This window comes from Paralichthys olivaceus, chromosome 1 (genome assembly GCF_024713975.1).
Source record: "Paralichthys olivaceus isolate ysfri-2021 chromosome 1, ASM2471397v2, whole genome shotgun sequence".
NCBI classification, from domain to species: Eukaryota; Metazoa; Chordata; class Actinopteri; order Pleuronectiformes; family Paralichthyidae; genus Paralichthys; species Paralichthys olivaceus.
In genome coordinates this window covers 27,291,039-27,307,673 of record NC_091093.1, presented here as the reverse complement: position 1 = coordinate 27,307,673, position 16,635 = coordinate 27,291,039, and the positions used below count along the sequence as shown (strand labels likewise).

The 16,635-nt window shown below is 43.3% G+C and overlaps 1 protein-coding gene and 1 long non-coding RNA gene across 2 annotated transcripts in view; both read right to left on the bottom strand.

Annotated features, from left to right (window-relative positions):
- Window positions 1–298: 298 nt before the first annotated feature.
- LOC138410491 (uncharacterized) lies at window positions 299–3,382 on the bottom strand. The gene is made up of 3 exons (XR_011243202.1): window positions 3,277–3,382; window positions 3,072–3,150; window positions 299–429 (listed from the first exon to the last, which is right to left on the bottom strand). It is a non-coding gene; the product is annotated as an uncharacterized lncRNA (long non-coding RNA).
- A 324-nt stretch (window positions 3,383–3,706) lies between these two features.
- prmt3 (protein arginine methyltransferase 3) overlaps window positions 3,707–16,635 on the bottom strand; it is a 45,673-nt gene continuing 32,744 nt past the window's right edge. The window contains exons 14-16 of the mRNA XM_020099411.2: window positions 12,032–12,082; window positions 11,294–11,381; window positions 3,707–3,959 (exon numbers count right to left, since the gene is read on the bottom strand). Coding sequence (XP_019954970.2) covers window positions 3,850–3,959; window positions 11,294–11,381; window positions 12,032–12,082 — 249 coding nt within the window. The 3' untranslated portion in view covers window positions 3,707–3,849. The remainder of the gene's footprint in view (window positions 3,960–11,293; window positions 11,382–12,031; window positions 12,083–16,635) is intronic.

Sequence of the window (16,635 nt, the reverse complement as noted above, 5' to 3'; positions counted from 1 at the left end):
AAGTTGAACAAATGAAAAAAAAAGAAAGTAGGCGAGGTCTTTGAGAAGCTACTCATTTGTTCATGTCTTACGCAAGAAGGGAGGAGGGAGGCCGCTTTCCCGAAACCACGTGTGTCAGAATGGAACTGGAGCCAAGAGCCAACCGCTGTAGCCTGGACTCAAAGCAGTGACAGCGCAGGGTGTAAAAGAAAAAAAAAAAAAAAAAAAAGGTGACACACACTGTAGATTCTGAAACACTGCATTGCGCATATGTAGCAGCGGCCAAGTCTCCATTCACATCAGATAATGCACAGTCGAGTCGTGTGTGTGGGAAACCGTCCAAAAACTAAAAGAGACTCAACTCACCTTTCGTCAATTGAGGAGAAATTTGATTTTGGATTGTTGAACATATCTTTAGGCCTCGATACAGCGGATCATCACACACAAGAGCTGCAGGAGACAAGACACACACACACATGCACTTTAAAACACACACATGCTCATAAATAAACACACACTGGGCTCATACAGGGGAAGGAAATTGGTTTCATGTAAATTGAATTAAATTTTGACAGTTAGAGGTGATTTTGCTTAATGAAGCGAAACATCTGGGCCCTCTCCTCTTATTGATGGAATCTGATGCTCAGACATGACTGTGCAAATTACAACAAATGAAAATAATCACACTGTTTAGCTGCATATAAAATATATAGTGAAAATAATGATGATAAAGATAATATTCAATTGCAAGGAGGGCACTATGTTTTTTTATGTTATAGGCTGATAATAATTATTGGGCTTTTAATTGACGTTGTCTTTAAACGGGTTAAAATCATTAGGATCATTTTACATCTCGAAACTATTCAGTCATTTGAGGATTTTAAAAACATCAAAGAACGAGTCTACATCACGTTTAAACCTTTTCCCCAAACCATGTAAATAATAACCACACGTGTCTGTTTGTTATAAACTCAAAGCATTTGCTCTACATTAAATAATCAAACACTTTTTGTGATGGGTGATGATTTCACGACAGCTGTGAGCAGGTTTGAGGCTGCTCTCTCTCTCTCTCTCTCCTCATTGTGCGTGTGCGTCCGTGCATGCGCTCCAGATAAGCGGCTGCAGCGTGTGCACGAGCCGCCGCCTCGACTTTAATTACATTGTCAACAGAGAATAATTGTAATTGATTTCTGCTCCTCTTCCTCCCACCGGCGCGCACACACACGCGCGCGCACAGGACTATAATCATGCCAACACGTGTAGTTTTGATTCTCATCAGTTTTTTTTTTTTTTAAAGGTTTCGGTCAAACCAGAACTCTCTCTCTCTCTCTTTCTCTCTCTCATTGTCTCTCTCTCATTCTGCTGGATCCAGATCTCAACAGCAATCATTATTAATATTATTATAATAATTGGTTCTGCTATCATTAATAACATAATTGCATCTTTAAATATCACTCTTGTTATTTTCTGTTCTTGGTCTTCCTCTTTCTCTATTTTCACCCCCATCTCTCTTCCCTCCCCCATTTTTCTCCCCTCAACCCCAACCGGTTGAGGCAGATTTCCGCCCACATTTTTTCACTCCACAGTCTCCAAAGTGAGTCCTGCTTGTCGGAGCTGTTGGATTTCTCTGTACCGTCTGAGGTCTCGAACTTAACCTACAAATACACTTTAATTGATTTTGAATTGCGCGAGGACTCGCAGGTTTGCAGAGCTTTACGCACGCGCATCAGAGGAATAAGCTTCTATTGGCTCTTGGTTTTCATCTTCCAATGAGATTCACACTTCACAAAGTCTCCATCATGTTTTTCTATTTCTGGCCCAGAATGAAGTCCTGGTGGAGGAGCAGGGCTGACGCACGGCACGCACGCGAAGGAGGGAGACTTTTCTGGGTGTCTCCTCGCGCTCGTTAATTACGTGAGCTCGTGTAATTAATTGATCGTTCACTCCCACTGTCGCCTGAGCGATAAGAAGCCGCATCCATCTGAGGCGTCAGGCGCCTGGAGAGCAGCGATTCAGAGGAGCAGGTCAACCAGAGGCCCAGGGCTCCCCTTCATCATCATCATCATCATCATCACCATCACCATCATCATCACAATCAGTTCTGGATGTCAGAGGCCTCACGCTGCCTCAGAAAAAAACTGTCAAATGTGTTTTACTTACCAAAGTATTAACAAAAATAAAATTCCATATGTCTTTTCTCAGTTCAGATGGTTTTCTAAAGATGTTCAGGATCAACCTAAAATTCACAGCCTAAATAAATGTGACATAGAGTTGTGGCACAAATTACAATATCCATGGAAGGATGGAAGATGGGCCAACAAAGAATCCATGAAATTATCCCGGTCTTTAATATTGTGAGATAGGGAGGTTTTAAAGATCTTGATGACAAAAATCAGGCATATGTAGAGCACTGATATTTATGAGTGTGTGAGTGAAGATTGATTGAATTCAATGGGACTGTTGGGCTTTTCTTGTATGAAGCTGCAGGTATGAGAATCAAATGGTTAAAATGCAGATGCTTAAATGAAAATCTTATGTGAGAAGAATATGTCCAGTTGGATTTCATGGACTGTGTTAGGCTGACGGAGGCTGTTTCTGTGCAGGACCTGGTTTTGCTTAATGACACTGGTACGTATGTATCAGGTACATTAAGGGGACTGGATACTGTGGAGTTAGTTGGGAACCAACGGTTTAGATGTATCTTAAATAGTTTTGGAACTATGACAGAATTTAAGAAACTTTTGGGCCTCGGTGGACGTAGAGTATGTCTGATGCTCTATACAGACTATAGAGCCACACTAGTTTTCCTAATGAACACGACCTGAGAACTCAAAACATGGAGAGGCAACTCATCAAACATGACAAATTCAACAGTTTGACTTTTTGCAGTTCTTGCCATTTGCTGGTTTGTTTAAGAATATATAAGAAAATGTTGTTTGGAGCTGAATGAATTCATGTTGGGTTTTCAAAAGGTCTGTGATTCATCTCAGGCAGAAAATGAAACAGAAAATTTCAGTGGACTGTAGCTGACTCGATGTATTGATGTTCACAGGAGCCGTAGAAATACACGACAAGGAGACAAATCAAATCACCTGTAAGCCAGACGACCAGCTCCTCGTCTTCCTCTTCCTTCCTCAGAGAACTACACTGCCACAGTCCAGGATTCATCATCTCAGGCAGAGGAAGAAGGAAAAATCTTTAATTGTTAGCAGAGATGCTCAATGAAGTATGTAAAGAGGCTTCTGTCTGCCCCTTTTTAAGGCTTAAATTCATTTTGCATCGTCCCAGTAAACTCACGGAAGATGGATGAGGCCCGGCGGTGCGATCTCAGGCAGCTCGGTGTTGGACACGAAGGAGGAAAACGTTGAGGGAAACGAAGAGAAATACGTGGAAAACACAAAATCTCTTCAACAAAGAGCTGAAAGCCAGTTTGTGTTAGTGGATTTTAGTTTTAATTTTATACGACATTTTAATCAGGCGGGGACACTTGAGTAATGGTGCATGATGAGAGTGGTCTAAGCTACGAGCAAGTGTGCAGGTCGGAAGGCTTCTAAGGTCAAAGCTGGAATAAACTTGATTTTACAGTTAAGGATTCTTTGCAACCAAGACATCGAAAATGTTTCCTCAACCAAGTCAAACCTTGGACCTGCACATCATTTAAATAAGAGGTTTAATCCTGTTATGTTAAATAAAATACGTTAACAAGGAGGACATTTTTAAAAAAAAATTTTATTATTAAGGTACAGAAACATTTCTTACATTTGAAACATAAGAATCAAGTATTTTACTCTCCTGCTATCGTATGTTGTTGATGGTCAATTTAAAAAATGGTCTATATTTGCTGAGTGTTGAATTACTTGATGGCCGACGTCACTGCAGGCTGTAAGTCTGCTTCCTGTCCCGGAGTTCAAGGGTGACGAGCAGCGAGCGAGGATCCTTCTTGTTCTTACGCACGGTGATCTTTCCCTGGAGCTCCTCCCCTAATGAAAACAGCAAGGACAGACAGACGCACACTCGTCAGCGTCAAAGACAATAAAACGTTGATCATGTGACAAATGAAAAAATAATTGAATTAGAGAATAAAGAGCACAGGGGAAATAAAGACATAACGAGGATAAACACAAAAAACGGTTAATGGCGAAGTGATGTTTCTACTGTAATACTTCATCCACAGGCTACTACTACAAAAATCATGTTATATTTAGAAAAACATCAGTAATTCACTAAAATAACTGCAATTGAAAATTTTACTCATCGGAAGAATTTGTTGGGAACCAATTTTCATCTCGACTCAAAATAAAACCAGTGTCCATATTCATGTCACCAGCAACAAATAAAAATGCTGCAAGCACGTGAGGTGACCCGTGTTCACCAAGCACTTTTAATTGAGTAAATAAAACTGTCAATTTGACTTCCACCTGAAAACCACCCAAACTGTGTCTTTATATCGGACGTCAACAGCATCAAAAAGCAGAGAACAGCTTCCCTGAGTCAGGAATCGATTAGCGTGTCATAAAGAAAAGGGAAACTAATAACTGCACATGCAGAGAATTCTTCCTGACGCCCTGCAGCAGTACAGTGCTGCTGAGCTCAGGCCTCTGCAGCGTGAACTGAGACGCACTGGCACTTATAGAAATGATGATGTGTGTAAAGGGAATGTGGTTTAATGTATGTTAATAAGGAAGATCGCGTGCGTGTACGAACACGTCCGCTAAAACCTCCAGATGGCGGTGTGGAGAGGGAAGCGCGCTTACAGTACGACTCACGGGCGAGCGGGAGGCTGGGAGAAGACGCTGATGATTATGATGCATAATCACTCTGATTATCTTCACGTTTGACTGCTGGAGGTAAATGAATGTTTATCCGAATAGCAAACAAGCATCCTCTCACCCGACCCCCCCCACACACACACACACCCACCTCCTCCCCCTGTGTGCAACGCGCTCCCCATCGCTGGAGGTTAGGGGAGGACGACGAGGGGAAAATGCTGACTATGGTGCTTTACTCTGGGAAAAAGGCGTCCGCCATCACCGCCGCTTGTCACATCTCACTCGTTACCATGGCAACGCCGCTGTCACAGATTCCAACGGCTGGCGCCCGCGCTCCGGCTCTGTCCCTCCGCTGCAGAGAGGGCGAACACAGCTGCAGCGTTTTACGCCACGCAAGCTTTTTCAACCACAGAAACAGAGTAGAAAGAAATGAACAAGAGCGAAAATCTTAATTGAGCAGATTTCAGATTTGAATGCTCGATATAAAGTCTCTGTAGAATAGAAATGAATAGAAGAGAAGAGAATTGTCTTTATATATAAAAAAAAAAAAATGCCACTCGGGTTCGGGTCAGGTTCTGTGACGTTGGCTGGCCGATCCACCCGATTGTTGATGCTGCATGTGTCTATAAGTTGGGTAAACATCAGGCTCAGGTCGGGATGCCTGTTGGGTTCTGGCCGGGCTCAGTTTGTTTTCTCTCGGGTTCGGTGATGTTCAGACAGAAAATTGTCTCACATTGTATTTGCTGCTCAAGATCTCCGGCACCGATTCGTCTCAAAGAATCAACACTTCTACGATAGAAGTAGGAGCCAGTTGACGGAATGAATTTAGTGGAAATACAAAAATATTCATGTCAAAATGCTAAAATGTGGTTGACATGAGTGTTGTTGGGGTCTTTGCTGCATCATTAGAAAAACACAGGGAACAGATGTATGATGTATGACGTCCAAACAAAGCTGCAGTTCACTTAACACACTAAATGAATTATTCCAGGTTCAGTAGAAGAAAGTAATTTGCCATATATTCCATAAAAGCTGATGCTTTCAGGAGTTTTGGACCTCGTCAATCAGAACATTAAGATTTCTCTTTCTCTTGCAACCAGATAAACACAGCGAGAGGCTCAACCTGCCGCTGTTCACTGTAGTTAACAGAAATAAATGTTGCAGGGTTGGAAAGTAAGACACTGTTGTCCCTTCACTCCATCACAAACTCAACGGCGTGGATGCAGGACGAGTCAACCGGAAAAACATTCTGAGGTTTCTACACAGATGCTCTTCTGATTGTGAGATAGGCGTTTTGCTAAATTTTCCTTGATTTCTCAGAGAATGATTCGCGACCAAAAAAACTCAGGCGTAATCAGGGGACAGATTTTTATGTGTTGGTGCAGATCGATAATAAAAATCCACATCTAGTGAATTTCAATGTGGTTTCATCAGGAGACTGTTGGCTGGTAGAGGTAAGAGCTCGACTGTGTGAAGCTCTAGTTGAGTATAGATTGAAGGGGAATTTGATCCATTTAAAATTAAATCAACAACACAGTGCCATAAGAAAACAATCAAGAAGTCTGAGTGGTTTGGAAAACTGCTGGAAGTTGTAAGTGCGTTAGTTTGACAGTGATGATTTTCTTGCTTTGCAAAATTTCAATGTTTTATTCTCTCCTGCGTCTCTGAAGATAAAAACTCTGTCTAAAACAAAACAGTCTTTGCTTTGCTTTCTCTTATTTTGAAGGAAATGACACTAGGTGTTAGCTGTAGAGTGTTAGCTCACGGTGCTCATGGGAGGCAGCGGACGGCTGCAGCCAAACTCAAGTTGGCAAAAGACTAAAAAAAAAGGGTCAAAGGAATAATTGCTTGACCTTTAGTAACATTTCATTAAAACAAATCTGACGGAAAGAAAGAGGGTTGGGACAAAAGACCGAAATAACTTTGCAGCAAACTGTCCATCTGATCCCCAAAGCTTCCGATTAAAGTATCGAAACCTCCAGACGTCCACGGGCGGAGTGTGTTGAGTCGTGGTGCGACTGTAGATGCTCTGCTGTAATCAGTCAGACCAGACTCCCTGTGGAAGAGGGTCTCGGCGCCTTCAGTAAACTGGCCACTCAGTTGCTGGGAGAAAGAGTTAACCATGTGTGGAAATGAGTCGGGGAATGGAGCGGAGCTTTCACCACGACGTCGTACATCAACATGCCAGTGTCATTAAGCCCAACCAGGCCCACAGAAACAGCCTCTCTCAGCCGAACACAGTCTCACTCCATGAAATTACACTGGGAATACTCACATTACAGCGATTTGTTTAAACCGTTTTCATCTACATTCGAACCATTCGGCTCGTTCTCCTCCGATCTGCATTTCCTCACACAGTGACACAAAGATTGAGCTGCAGTTCACTTTTTCGCTTTCCAGGCTGCATTCCAAAAATAATTATGTTTAGGTTTAAGTTCATCTTGACCTGGACTCCTTGTTCTTGTTAAAGAGGAACTAGTGGAATCCTCCTGATGTAGCAAGTTTCATGTTTAATCATCAGCTTAGATACAGAAACTTTCTCAAATGGTAAAAACCAATGACTACAATGGGAAGTAGTGCGCATAAATTCCATGTGGCCCAACAATCAAGCTGCACCAAACTGTGCACAACCTCTGTCCCCTAAATTTAAGATCCATTCAGTATTTCCAGGGAAATTGGTGAAAAAAATCTCATAATGTTAAAGAAAGCGATGAATTCATGGACCCTGGTTCTTTCTTGACCCTGACTGGCCTACATCCTGAACGCCTTCAGAAAACAAAATTGTCACCTGCATTTTTTTTTTTTTAATTTCTCCTTTGTATGGATTCCCACGCTTCAGCAGATCCATGCAAAGTTCGAATTCAGCCAACGTCACATCCTTCCACCAAATTTCATGGAAATCCATTCAGTTGCTGACAATCAAACAAGCCAACAGACAGGGGTGAACCGACAAGCTCAGAGGTAATGACCCGACACCAGTGGATTATTCTCATATGAAAACGGCAGACGTTCATATTTGACCTCGTCCATGACGCTGCAGTGAAGCTTGTAGCCACATTTCAGCCTCATCGCTTTGACATCCTCCCTCTTTTTCCAATCTGCTTCCATTTAATCTGTTTTTACTCCCCAGGCCTTTTCCTGCTCAGTGCAGAACTGAGAAGTCGAGCTGATGGGCTGTATATTCCGAGCACCGGTCCGCAAGCACATAACCAACCCATCGCTTGAATTATAGCCCTGAAAAACTTGAAGCTCGGTTCCGCCGCTGCTGTTCGACAGTTCAAGGACCTTCGGAGTTCAAACGGGCCGGGAGGGGGGGGGTGGGGGTGTTTAAACTGAGCCGGGACAGATGAGGGCAGGACGAAGATTTAAGAAGAGGTGAACAGCGCCGCTTGGAAAAAGAGTTGGTGAGTCATGAAAGTGGGCGGGAAGAAGGCCACCTGACCAACCAATGACGGTCCCGACAAGGACGCACACCCGCGGTTCAGCTGCTCTGCGCAGGTAACCAGGGTGCCGCCTCACTCCGAGGACGAAGGGACAAAAAAAACAAAAAAAAGTGTGACCTCCTTTCTCCGATGAACATTAGGCAGGTAAAACTGTGAAAGAGGACCCTCCTCTACAATACTGGAGCTACACAAACACACTGGAGCATGACAAATGATTCGCTGTTTAATTTATTACGCTGCCAGGCAGGAGGATTCGCAGGGATGTTTTGTTCCAGCCTGCTGCGTGCGTTCCCTCTCTTCCCCCGGCACCTCCCACAGAAGCACAGCCACAGAGTTAATTACTGCTGCACTCGTACAAACACATCAAATAGGATTCGCTCTCTGCCACAATAAATCACCACGGACAGAGTCTGTATTAAAACAAACCACTGGATGTTCATGCCAGGCCGTCTCCGCAGCCAATCACAGCTGCAGGTAGTTCTCAGTCAACACCCGAGAGGAAAGTGTGTGTTTAAAAGAGTTTTGTCATCTTCAAGGTGACTTCAGGAAGTTTTCTCTTTCAGCCAGAGGAGAGTTTAGTACTGGAGTATGCAGGAGCTCCAGTGAATGTGAGTGTGTTGTAAAGTGCACCATAGGAGCATAGCAGGCAGCCGGTGAATGCTCTTAAAAAGTCCATTTTTGGTTTACGGCCCCTGGAGGAGGCAGGGGACCGTCAGGGTGCCGGGGTAGAGCGAGCACATCAATAACCTACTGCGCTCTCTCTCTCTCTCTCTCTCTCTCTGCTGCCTTTTTCCTTTTCTTCTTCTTTTTTAACTCTTTCTGCTCAGTCTGCTTGGTTCATAAACACAGCACCAAGCGCCTGAGTGATGGATCTTTACACACTCGATGGGTGTGTCTTGGCTAGAGTTAAGCCAAGAGCCAAGATGACTGTACGACCGTCAGAAGCAAGGTTAGAAGAGAAAGAGAGAGAGAGAGAGAGAAAGTGTTTATTTACGCTGCAAAAACAGCAAACTAAGTATGTCAGAGGGGTAACGAGGCCCAAAAAATACACAAGTAAAAACTAATAAATCCCACTATCCATTATCTGTACGCACTTTATCCACGCAGGGTTCCAGGCAGGACGCAATCCCTTGACCATCAACAGTGAACACAAATGACACAAAAAGCTAATAATAAGCTAAATTATTCAAATTTTTTTTTTCTGGATTCAATCACCTGATGTGAGATAACGTTAAAACTGTGTCTGACACTTCCCGTCATCATCTGCGAGGAAGAGTGGTTCCCTCTTCACAAACGTCCAGGAATAAATATATACTAAAGACCAGGAAGACACAGCCGTCAGAGACTTTTCTTCAAAGATTTGAAATCTATTTGTTCCTCTTCCTAAATCTGATATTCCCTCCTTTGTTGTTATAGTGATGATGCCCATCAAAAGTAATCAATACGTATTCAACTCAAAACCCTCTGCCACTTCTACATCTGTATTCATTGTGTTCCTTCACTCTGTTGTTCTGGTTTTTAAGCTAATTTGCCACTCGTCTGTCTACATATACATATACACGTGCATGCAAACTGAAATTCTGCACCTGATCGTCAAATCAAATCCAACCTTGCCTCGCTCCGCAGTCTCTTGTACCTACGCACGCTGTTAGCATAATGTCGCCCTCGGCTTTCAGATTCTGCTGCGTTTATCTGACTCAGCGGAGCGTGAAACCCGAGATAGCGTTTGAGCAGAGTCACAGGATTTGAGGTTCTTATCGTCCTGGTTGTCGTCGGTGCGAACTGAGCGGAGCTTTGGCTTCGCCAGACATCAAGCGCCTCCATTCCTCTGCAGGTCGTTTATTACAGTGGCCGCCATCTGATATCTGGTCAGTGAGGGGACAGCCGGCCCGCGAGGATCATCCATCCCCACATCAGCAGATGCACACACGATTATCATGATAGCACCAACAAGCAGCCGGTGCTTAAAGCAGGAACCGGATCTTTCACACAACAAATATAATAACAATTTGTCTTTATTCACTTAATCAAAGCTTTGTAGCTAAGATGAAAAAATCCTGCATTGGTCCCACATCAGGGTCATTTGCAAGCATTTACTGATGAAAACACGCTTTGTGAGATAAATACTCCAGCACACGTGAAGAAGCTCAAGAGACGAAGAAGAGAAAACTCTCTACGCTGACAAGGCAGAAACTTTTGCAGAATGAGTTCTACCAATGTAGTTTCAACGGAGATACTGACTGGGAGAACAAAGTTTATAACGGATATAGCTCGATGTTGTATTTATTTTATACACTTTTCAGATTTACATCTTGACATATTGTGTGTTTATTCAAACAGTATTATAATTTTTAGTAGGTGCACAACGTAGCTTTGATCAGGAAGGATAAAGTCTTTTAATAAGTGCTCATAACGTGTAAACATTTTCCCATTCTGCCTCAAAATAACGGTGTATGATTTTTGGTGCATAATGCCCTCTTGCAGAAAATTGTGGCTACAGATACTGATTGTATATCTGATCACTACAGTAAAAAAACATATGTTCATATTCTGCTGATGACATTTTAATTATCGACCAACACTGGGTGAGGTGAACTCCACAAAAGCGATATAGATTTTGAAAACTACAGAAACTTATTTCCGAGAACATCCGCACAGCGGCACCTCGCAGTAACCTGCGGCAGTTAATAACACTTTAATCTGCTGATACAGCCTCTCTATAAATATTTCGCTGGTCATTTACAAAGCGCTCCGTGTGTAGCGTGTCACGATTCAGAGGCCTGCGACCGCCTATCAGATAAAGTTTTACATGCTGTCTCTGATGGCTGCGTGTGATTGGTTTTGATCTCTCGCTGTCTCTGCGGGTGACAGATAACCGTTGTCAACCAGCCTGACTACACCACAGACAGATTACCAGGCTGCAGCTCGCTATGACAAACCAATGGAGTCGAATAAAATTATGTGAAAACACGAATCTAAGCGCAACACAAAACTCAACTTGACCACACATGTAAATGGCCGTTGGCCTCGGGAATATGTGCACGAGTTGTAGTAAAAAAAAACCCTCTAATCTACAGTTCTCTTCACGGTGTGGTTACTGACCTGCTTGGACAGAAATGGGCTTCTCCAGTAGGAACACGGTCTGTTTCCAGTGCGTCTTTGTGACTTGAGGACCCGTGGAGAACATCACCTGGTGCAAAAAGAATATCGCAGATTCAAAACACTGTTAATTCTATCTAAAGAGCCACACAACAAAAACAACTTCTAGATGGTCCAGGACACAATACCTGTTTAAAACTAGTTTCTTTTTGGGGGGAAAAATCTGTGAAGGTTGGAATAAAAAAATATTTGAAACCCCAAAGCAATGAGCCTTAATGGGCCAATGGAGAAACCATGGTTTTCAACAGTAATGAAAAAGAAGAATAGAAGTAAAAGTTCCTGACAGTGTCTTGTTAAGATTTAAATAAAGCTGCAAATCTGCTCTCACAGAATCATTATTAGTTTAGTCTGTGTCATAAATAACACTTATCTCAACTGTATTTACGTTTACATTGTTCCTGCCTTAGCTCCCGGTGGAGATGGTAAATTACATCCGTAGCATGCAGCTTGAGTCTCAGGTAAAAAAAGGAAGTGCAATCAAAAGGCATGTGTCTGTGCTGCTCACGGAGCTTGGCATCGGCTGTTCCAAGCGGCTGGCTCTGCTGGGTAAGTGCTTATATCAGCAGTCGGCTAGGACGCCTGTCGATTGCCAGCGAACGCCTCGGGGAGGAGGAACATGCTAAAGCGTGAACATAATTGAGTTTCCGTTAAATGGCTTGGGCTGTTGCCGCCGCTGCTTACCTTGTTGCCGCAGCCTTTGTCGAAGAAAATGTCAAAGTAGCCGACAACTGCCTGCAATGAAATATGAGGGGTGTGTTAGAATGTGACAGTACAATAAACCCCTGGATTTGTTTGACTACACTGCAACTGTAACATGCAGAGCTGGGAGAGAAGCAGAGGGCAGAACCAGACTCAGGGTTTTAATGAGCAAAATCCGCTAAATGAGCTGCTGGGTTTAGGAATATGGGAATAAATAAGAACAGTTTTTCTATTGTGTTGGAGGAGACGTTCAGACTCAAATAAAAACTGTTGTTCCCTTCAAACCTCCTTCTTCTCAAAACCAGCTCAGCATCTCATTTAGCCTGAGAGGAGTCAGTGAAGGAAAATAAACATTAATGTGACTTTGTCCCAATGAATATGAATTTAAGGACATCTGAATAATACCCACCAGGACAAGACAGGTTTTTTAAAGTTCAGACCTGAACAAAGTGTTGGCCACTTGTCATCGGATCAGTAAGAATGGATTTTAATACCAGGGCTTCTTCCCCTTCAGGTTAAAAGCTTGCATGGAATTGGAGTCTTTCTTTCAGGAATTGCAGATGTGTGAACACATGTGAGTGAAAACCAATTCACACAAGCTGAGGGAGAGTCTCGGGCCAGAGCGCCTGTAGGTGACCGGTAAAAACCACCCCCCAGGCTTGTTTTCCTCCCGTTTCTCCCCCCACTGGAGGAAGAGAGGCACTCTATCAATCTCAGGAGCGCACTTGTAGTGGCAATGATGCAGAACTAATAGCTTTTAATCCTGACGCAGCTGACAACTTGGAGGCCAGCTCTCCAAGACAAAGAAGAGCCGAATCAATGCGAGACAGAGGGAAGGGGAAGGACAGAGGAGGTGAGGAAAGACAGAAGTAAAAACATGAAAACATACAGAGGGAATTTAAAGAGAGGGAAGGAAAGAGCAGGGGAGGGTTAGTAGCTCCAAGGTGGTGGTGGTGGTGGTGGGGGGGGGGTTATTGGTTTCTATTACTTGGAGAAGTAAAACACAAAAGCACATCCGTTCACATCTTCATTTAAAATCCCAGATTGTGTTTAAATATTTTATTCTGGCGAAGAGAGATATTTACTTCATGATGCATCTATACACACTTCACACACAAAGATACACACATGCAGACTTGGTAATCATGAAGCTGTGTTCAACACACTCCCCGCACAGAGGCTTCAATCAACCTTTATTGACTCAGACAGGCAGGGGCGGCACCGCTAGCTCACAGCTAAACCACCAGAAAAGAACCCAAAGAGGATAAAAGAGCATGTCACCCCAATGCAATTATGGCTTTTAATGAACGTTACAGAGACGCTTGGTGCTGAGGTAATTAGGAAATTAGCCGTAATTACTCGTCAGGAAGAGCGGATTCACCTCTCTCAGCCAGCGAGGCAGAGATCATCCTCATCCAGCGCCGCCGATGACAACGCCTCGTAAGCGAGATTGATTGTCACTTCTGCGTTGTGCAACTTTCACACCGCAGTGAGACGGGCAATTAAAATTTAAGCCACAGAGTGAAACTTGCAAATAGAAAACCAGTGGAGAAGCTCGTTGCCTCGCTGCCCCATTAAAATCTCATTTAAAAGGAAAAAAAATAAATAAGTAACGGCCGCACACACATAAAAGTGAAAAGATGTGAAAGTGATCAGACAAACAATAAAGACCTTGATGTTTCACACATGATATATAGTGGACCACGGGGTTTTTATGGTTTAAACTGGGCTGCGGAGGAAGAGTTTGTCAAACTTTTTAACTCCCTTGATGATAGTTTTTACGACGACCGATAAAACAACACAGCAAGACTGAAACTTTCAGTCCAGATGGGGACTGAAAACTGTTACTCAACAGTGAAGGAGGTTTCTCTTTATGTTCATCCTCAGATCATAAGGATTTAAACACCTTTAAACTAGTAGAGCGCTCGGAGAGAGGAGGCCTCTCTCGCCAAGTTGAAGAAAATGAATTAATAAATAAATAAAAATCCATGGATCCACCCATGAATCTAATTCCACTCCATTCGATGAGTTAGTCCTCGGGTCGTGCCCCAACACTTCCAGAAAATCTCACGGAAATCGGTTCAGTAGTTTCTGAGTATTCTCGCTGACAGACAGACAGCACTACTAAAGAGGGCTTACCACCACCGGGGCCTAACAGTCCCCTCAAAAACTCACCAGATCCAGAATATTTATATATTATATATATTAATAAACATTTCTTTTCCACCCCCCCAACAAGATCCATGATTTGTTCTCTGAAAAAAAATCTATGAAAATGTTGAAAAACACAAAATTGAATGGGTTCCTTCCACCAAGTTACATGGTTCTTGTTTAATCCTGCAAACTAACAAACACAGAGGAAAACAAACACGACCTCTCTCTAGTTGCTACATGTTCTATTTCCTTCACCATCGTGTTGCAGGTAGAGACTCCATCAGAAGCTGATTAGCTCATTTCTAGCACCCTGCTGCCTGTTTTCTTTGAAATAAGGCTGATAACAGTACTAACACAGACTGAACTAAACAGCAAGTGTGCTATAAATCAAAAAAAAAAAAAAGATTGATGATTGAATGATGAATGATTGATTTTCACTTTAGAATAATCAGTAAAAAGGCAAAATAAAAAAAACGTGTTACGCTTAAAATGTGTGTTCCCGTGTGGGGGAGAAAGGGAGGGAGGGTGAGACAGATAGAGAGACATGGACAAGGAGAAGAAAGGGAAACCTAAAGCACAGAGACACATACACACACCAAAAACAGGACAAATTAGAGTGAGCGTTTTTCATTTTCATCAGCGTTTAGCCTTGGGCCCCGGCTCTGTCTATGATAAGTGATGATGGTTGGCTTCTTGACGGCCCACGGAGGAGGCTCCTCAACGCCGCAGCTCTCTGGCTCCCATTCTCCGGGAAGAGCAGTGGGAAAATTAATAATTATCATCATGGATAACACCAACAGGGAGCAATTCATCATCGCTCCCCTTTTGCCTGGCTGTGTGTCAGCGAGCCGCGTGGCCGGGCCAGATACTATTATACGATGGAAGGGGGGGGTACGTAGCAGGGGGAGGAGGGGGCGGTTAAGGGGAGGGACATTTGGGAGGGGCACTGAGGGGAAGGGAGGGTGGGGGCAGGAGAAACGAGGGCTAATGCACTTTTGATGGGGTTTATCCAGGCGTGGAGGCTTCAAGCACGACCACATCACGGGTGGGTTGGTGTGAATCCCCCCCGACACCATCACCTCCTGCGTCACTGCTGCCTCTCTAGTGAGGAGGAGCACAAATCCACCTCAGCTGCAGCCCACCTCCCATTGGTGATCCTCACTCGTGATGCCTCTCAGACAAATAAGTCTGCTGTCACCGTTGGAGAAGGTCCAGAGTCAAGCTGTGCTAAACTCACTGAGATTAGCTGCATCACTGAGCTTTGTTCAGGTGGTTTCAAGGTGAAAGAGAACCGAGCACACTGGAGTTCAGGTTGAGAGATGGATGAAGGGACGGCAGCACAATAATATTTAACTGTGTCGTGATGAAGTAACATTTACTCACAACTTTCAGGGGAATTCCATATTTTATCCACCTGGATGCTCCCACTCCACCAAGGAGGGTTTTCATTTGTTTGTCTGTCTGTTAGTTGGCAGGATTACACAAAAACTCCAGCATGCCACTTGCAGGTATGTGCACAACTTCAGCCGACACTATAAGTCTGACTACGTGGACAGTAACAACTTTATGGACACACACGGCAAATAGCGCTGCACAATTAAAAAAAAAAGGAGGTTCATTATGAAACCGTGTCAGGAAAAATAAGAATATGGCTGAACGCCACAATGAATGAGGAAAGCTGGTTTGACGTGACAGATTACCACTGAACTTGGTGGAAAGCAAACCTGATTTGAAGTAGAAATAAGCTGATGCAGTAAACTAGAAATGAACTGATATAGAGAACTGGAAAAAGCCAGAAAAACATGTCTTGTTGACTGTCAGCTGATACCACACCTCTGAATCCTATGTAAGGATATACATTATACAGATTTTTCCATTAACAGTTCTCTTCCTAATGTGCTAAACTTGTCCTTGAAGTTGACGAGTGCCTACCCTGTCAGTCCAGAAGGCCGCCCCCCCCCCCTATACACAATTTAAATTTGATGGAAAGTTCGTTCTAGATGGATTGCAGAGACATTTTTTCTCTGTAGCGCTACAGTAGCTATGTCAGCAGCAGCTGAGACAGAGGTGTTAAAATTAATTACAGACAGAAACTTCTTCTCTCCTGCCACGCTATCAGCATACATCATTTTCATCCTCCAGGAGGGGGTTGAGGCACTTTTGCTACCTGTTTTACAGTTCAGGTAAATGGATCGTAGAACAGTCGGAGATCAAAAAAAAAAAAGGATATAGATGAACAGAGAGAAGTTTTAATAAAAGAAATTTTCAGCAAGAAAACTCTGAATTTGGAAACTAGCCGGAACCCTTCACTTTTCTTTTTACATTTGGTTTTGTTGCAGTCTTATGAAAAAAAAACAATCTCTCATCAATCTACACAAAATACCTCATCACTAAGAAAAACAGTTTGAGACGCTTTTACGTTTTTATTAGAG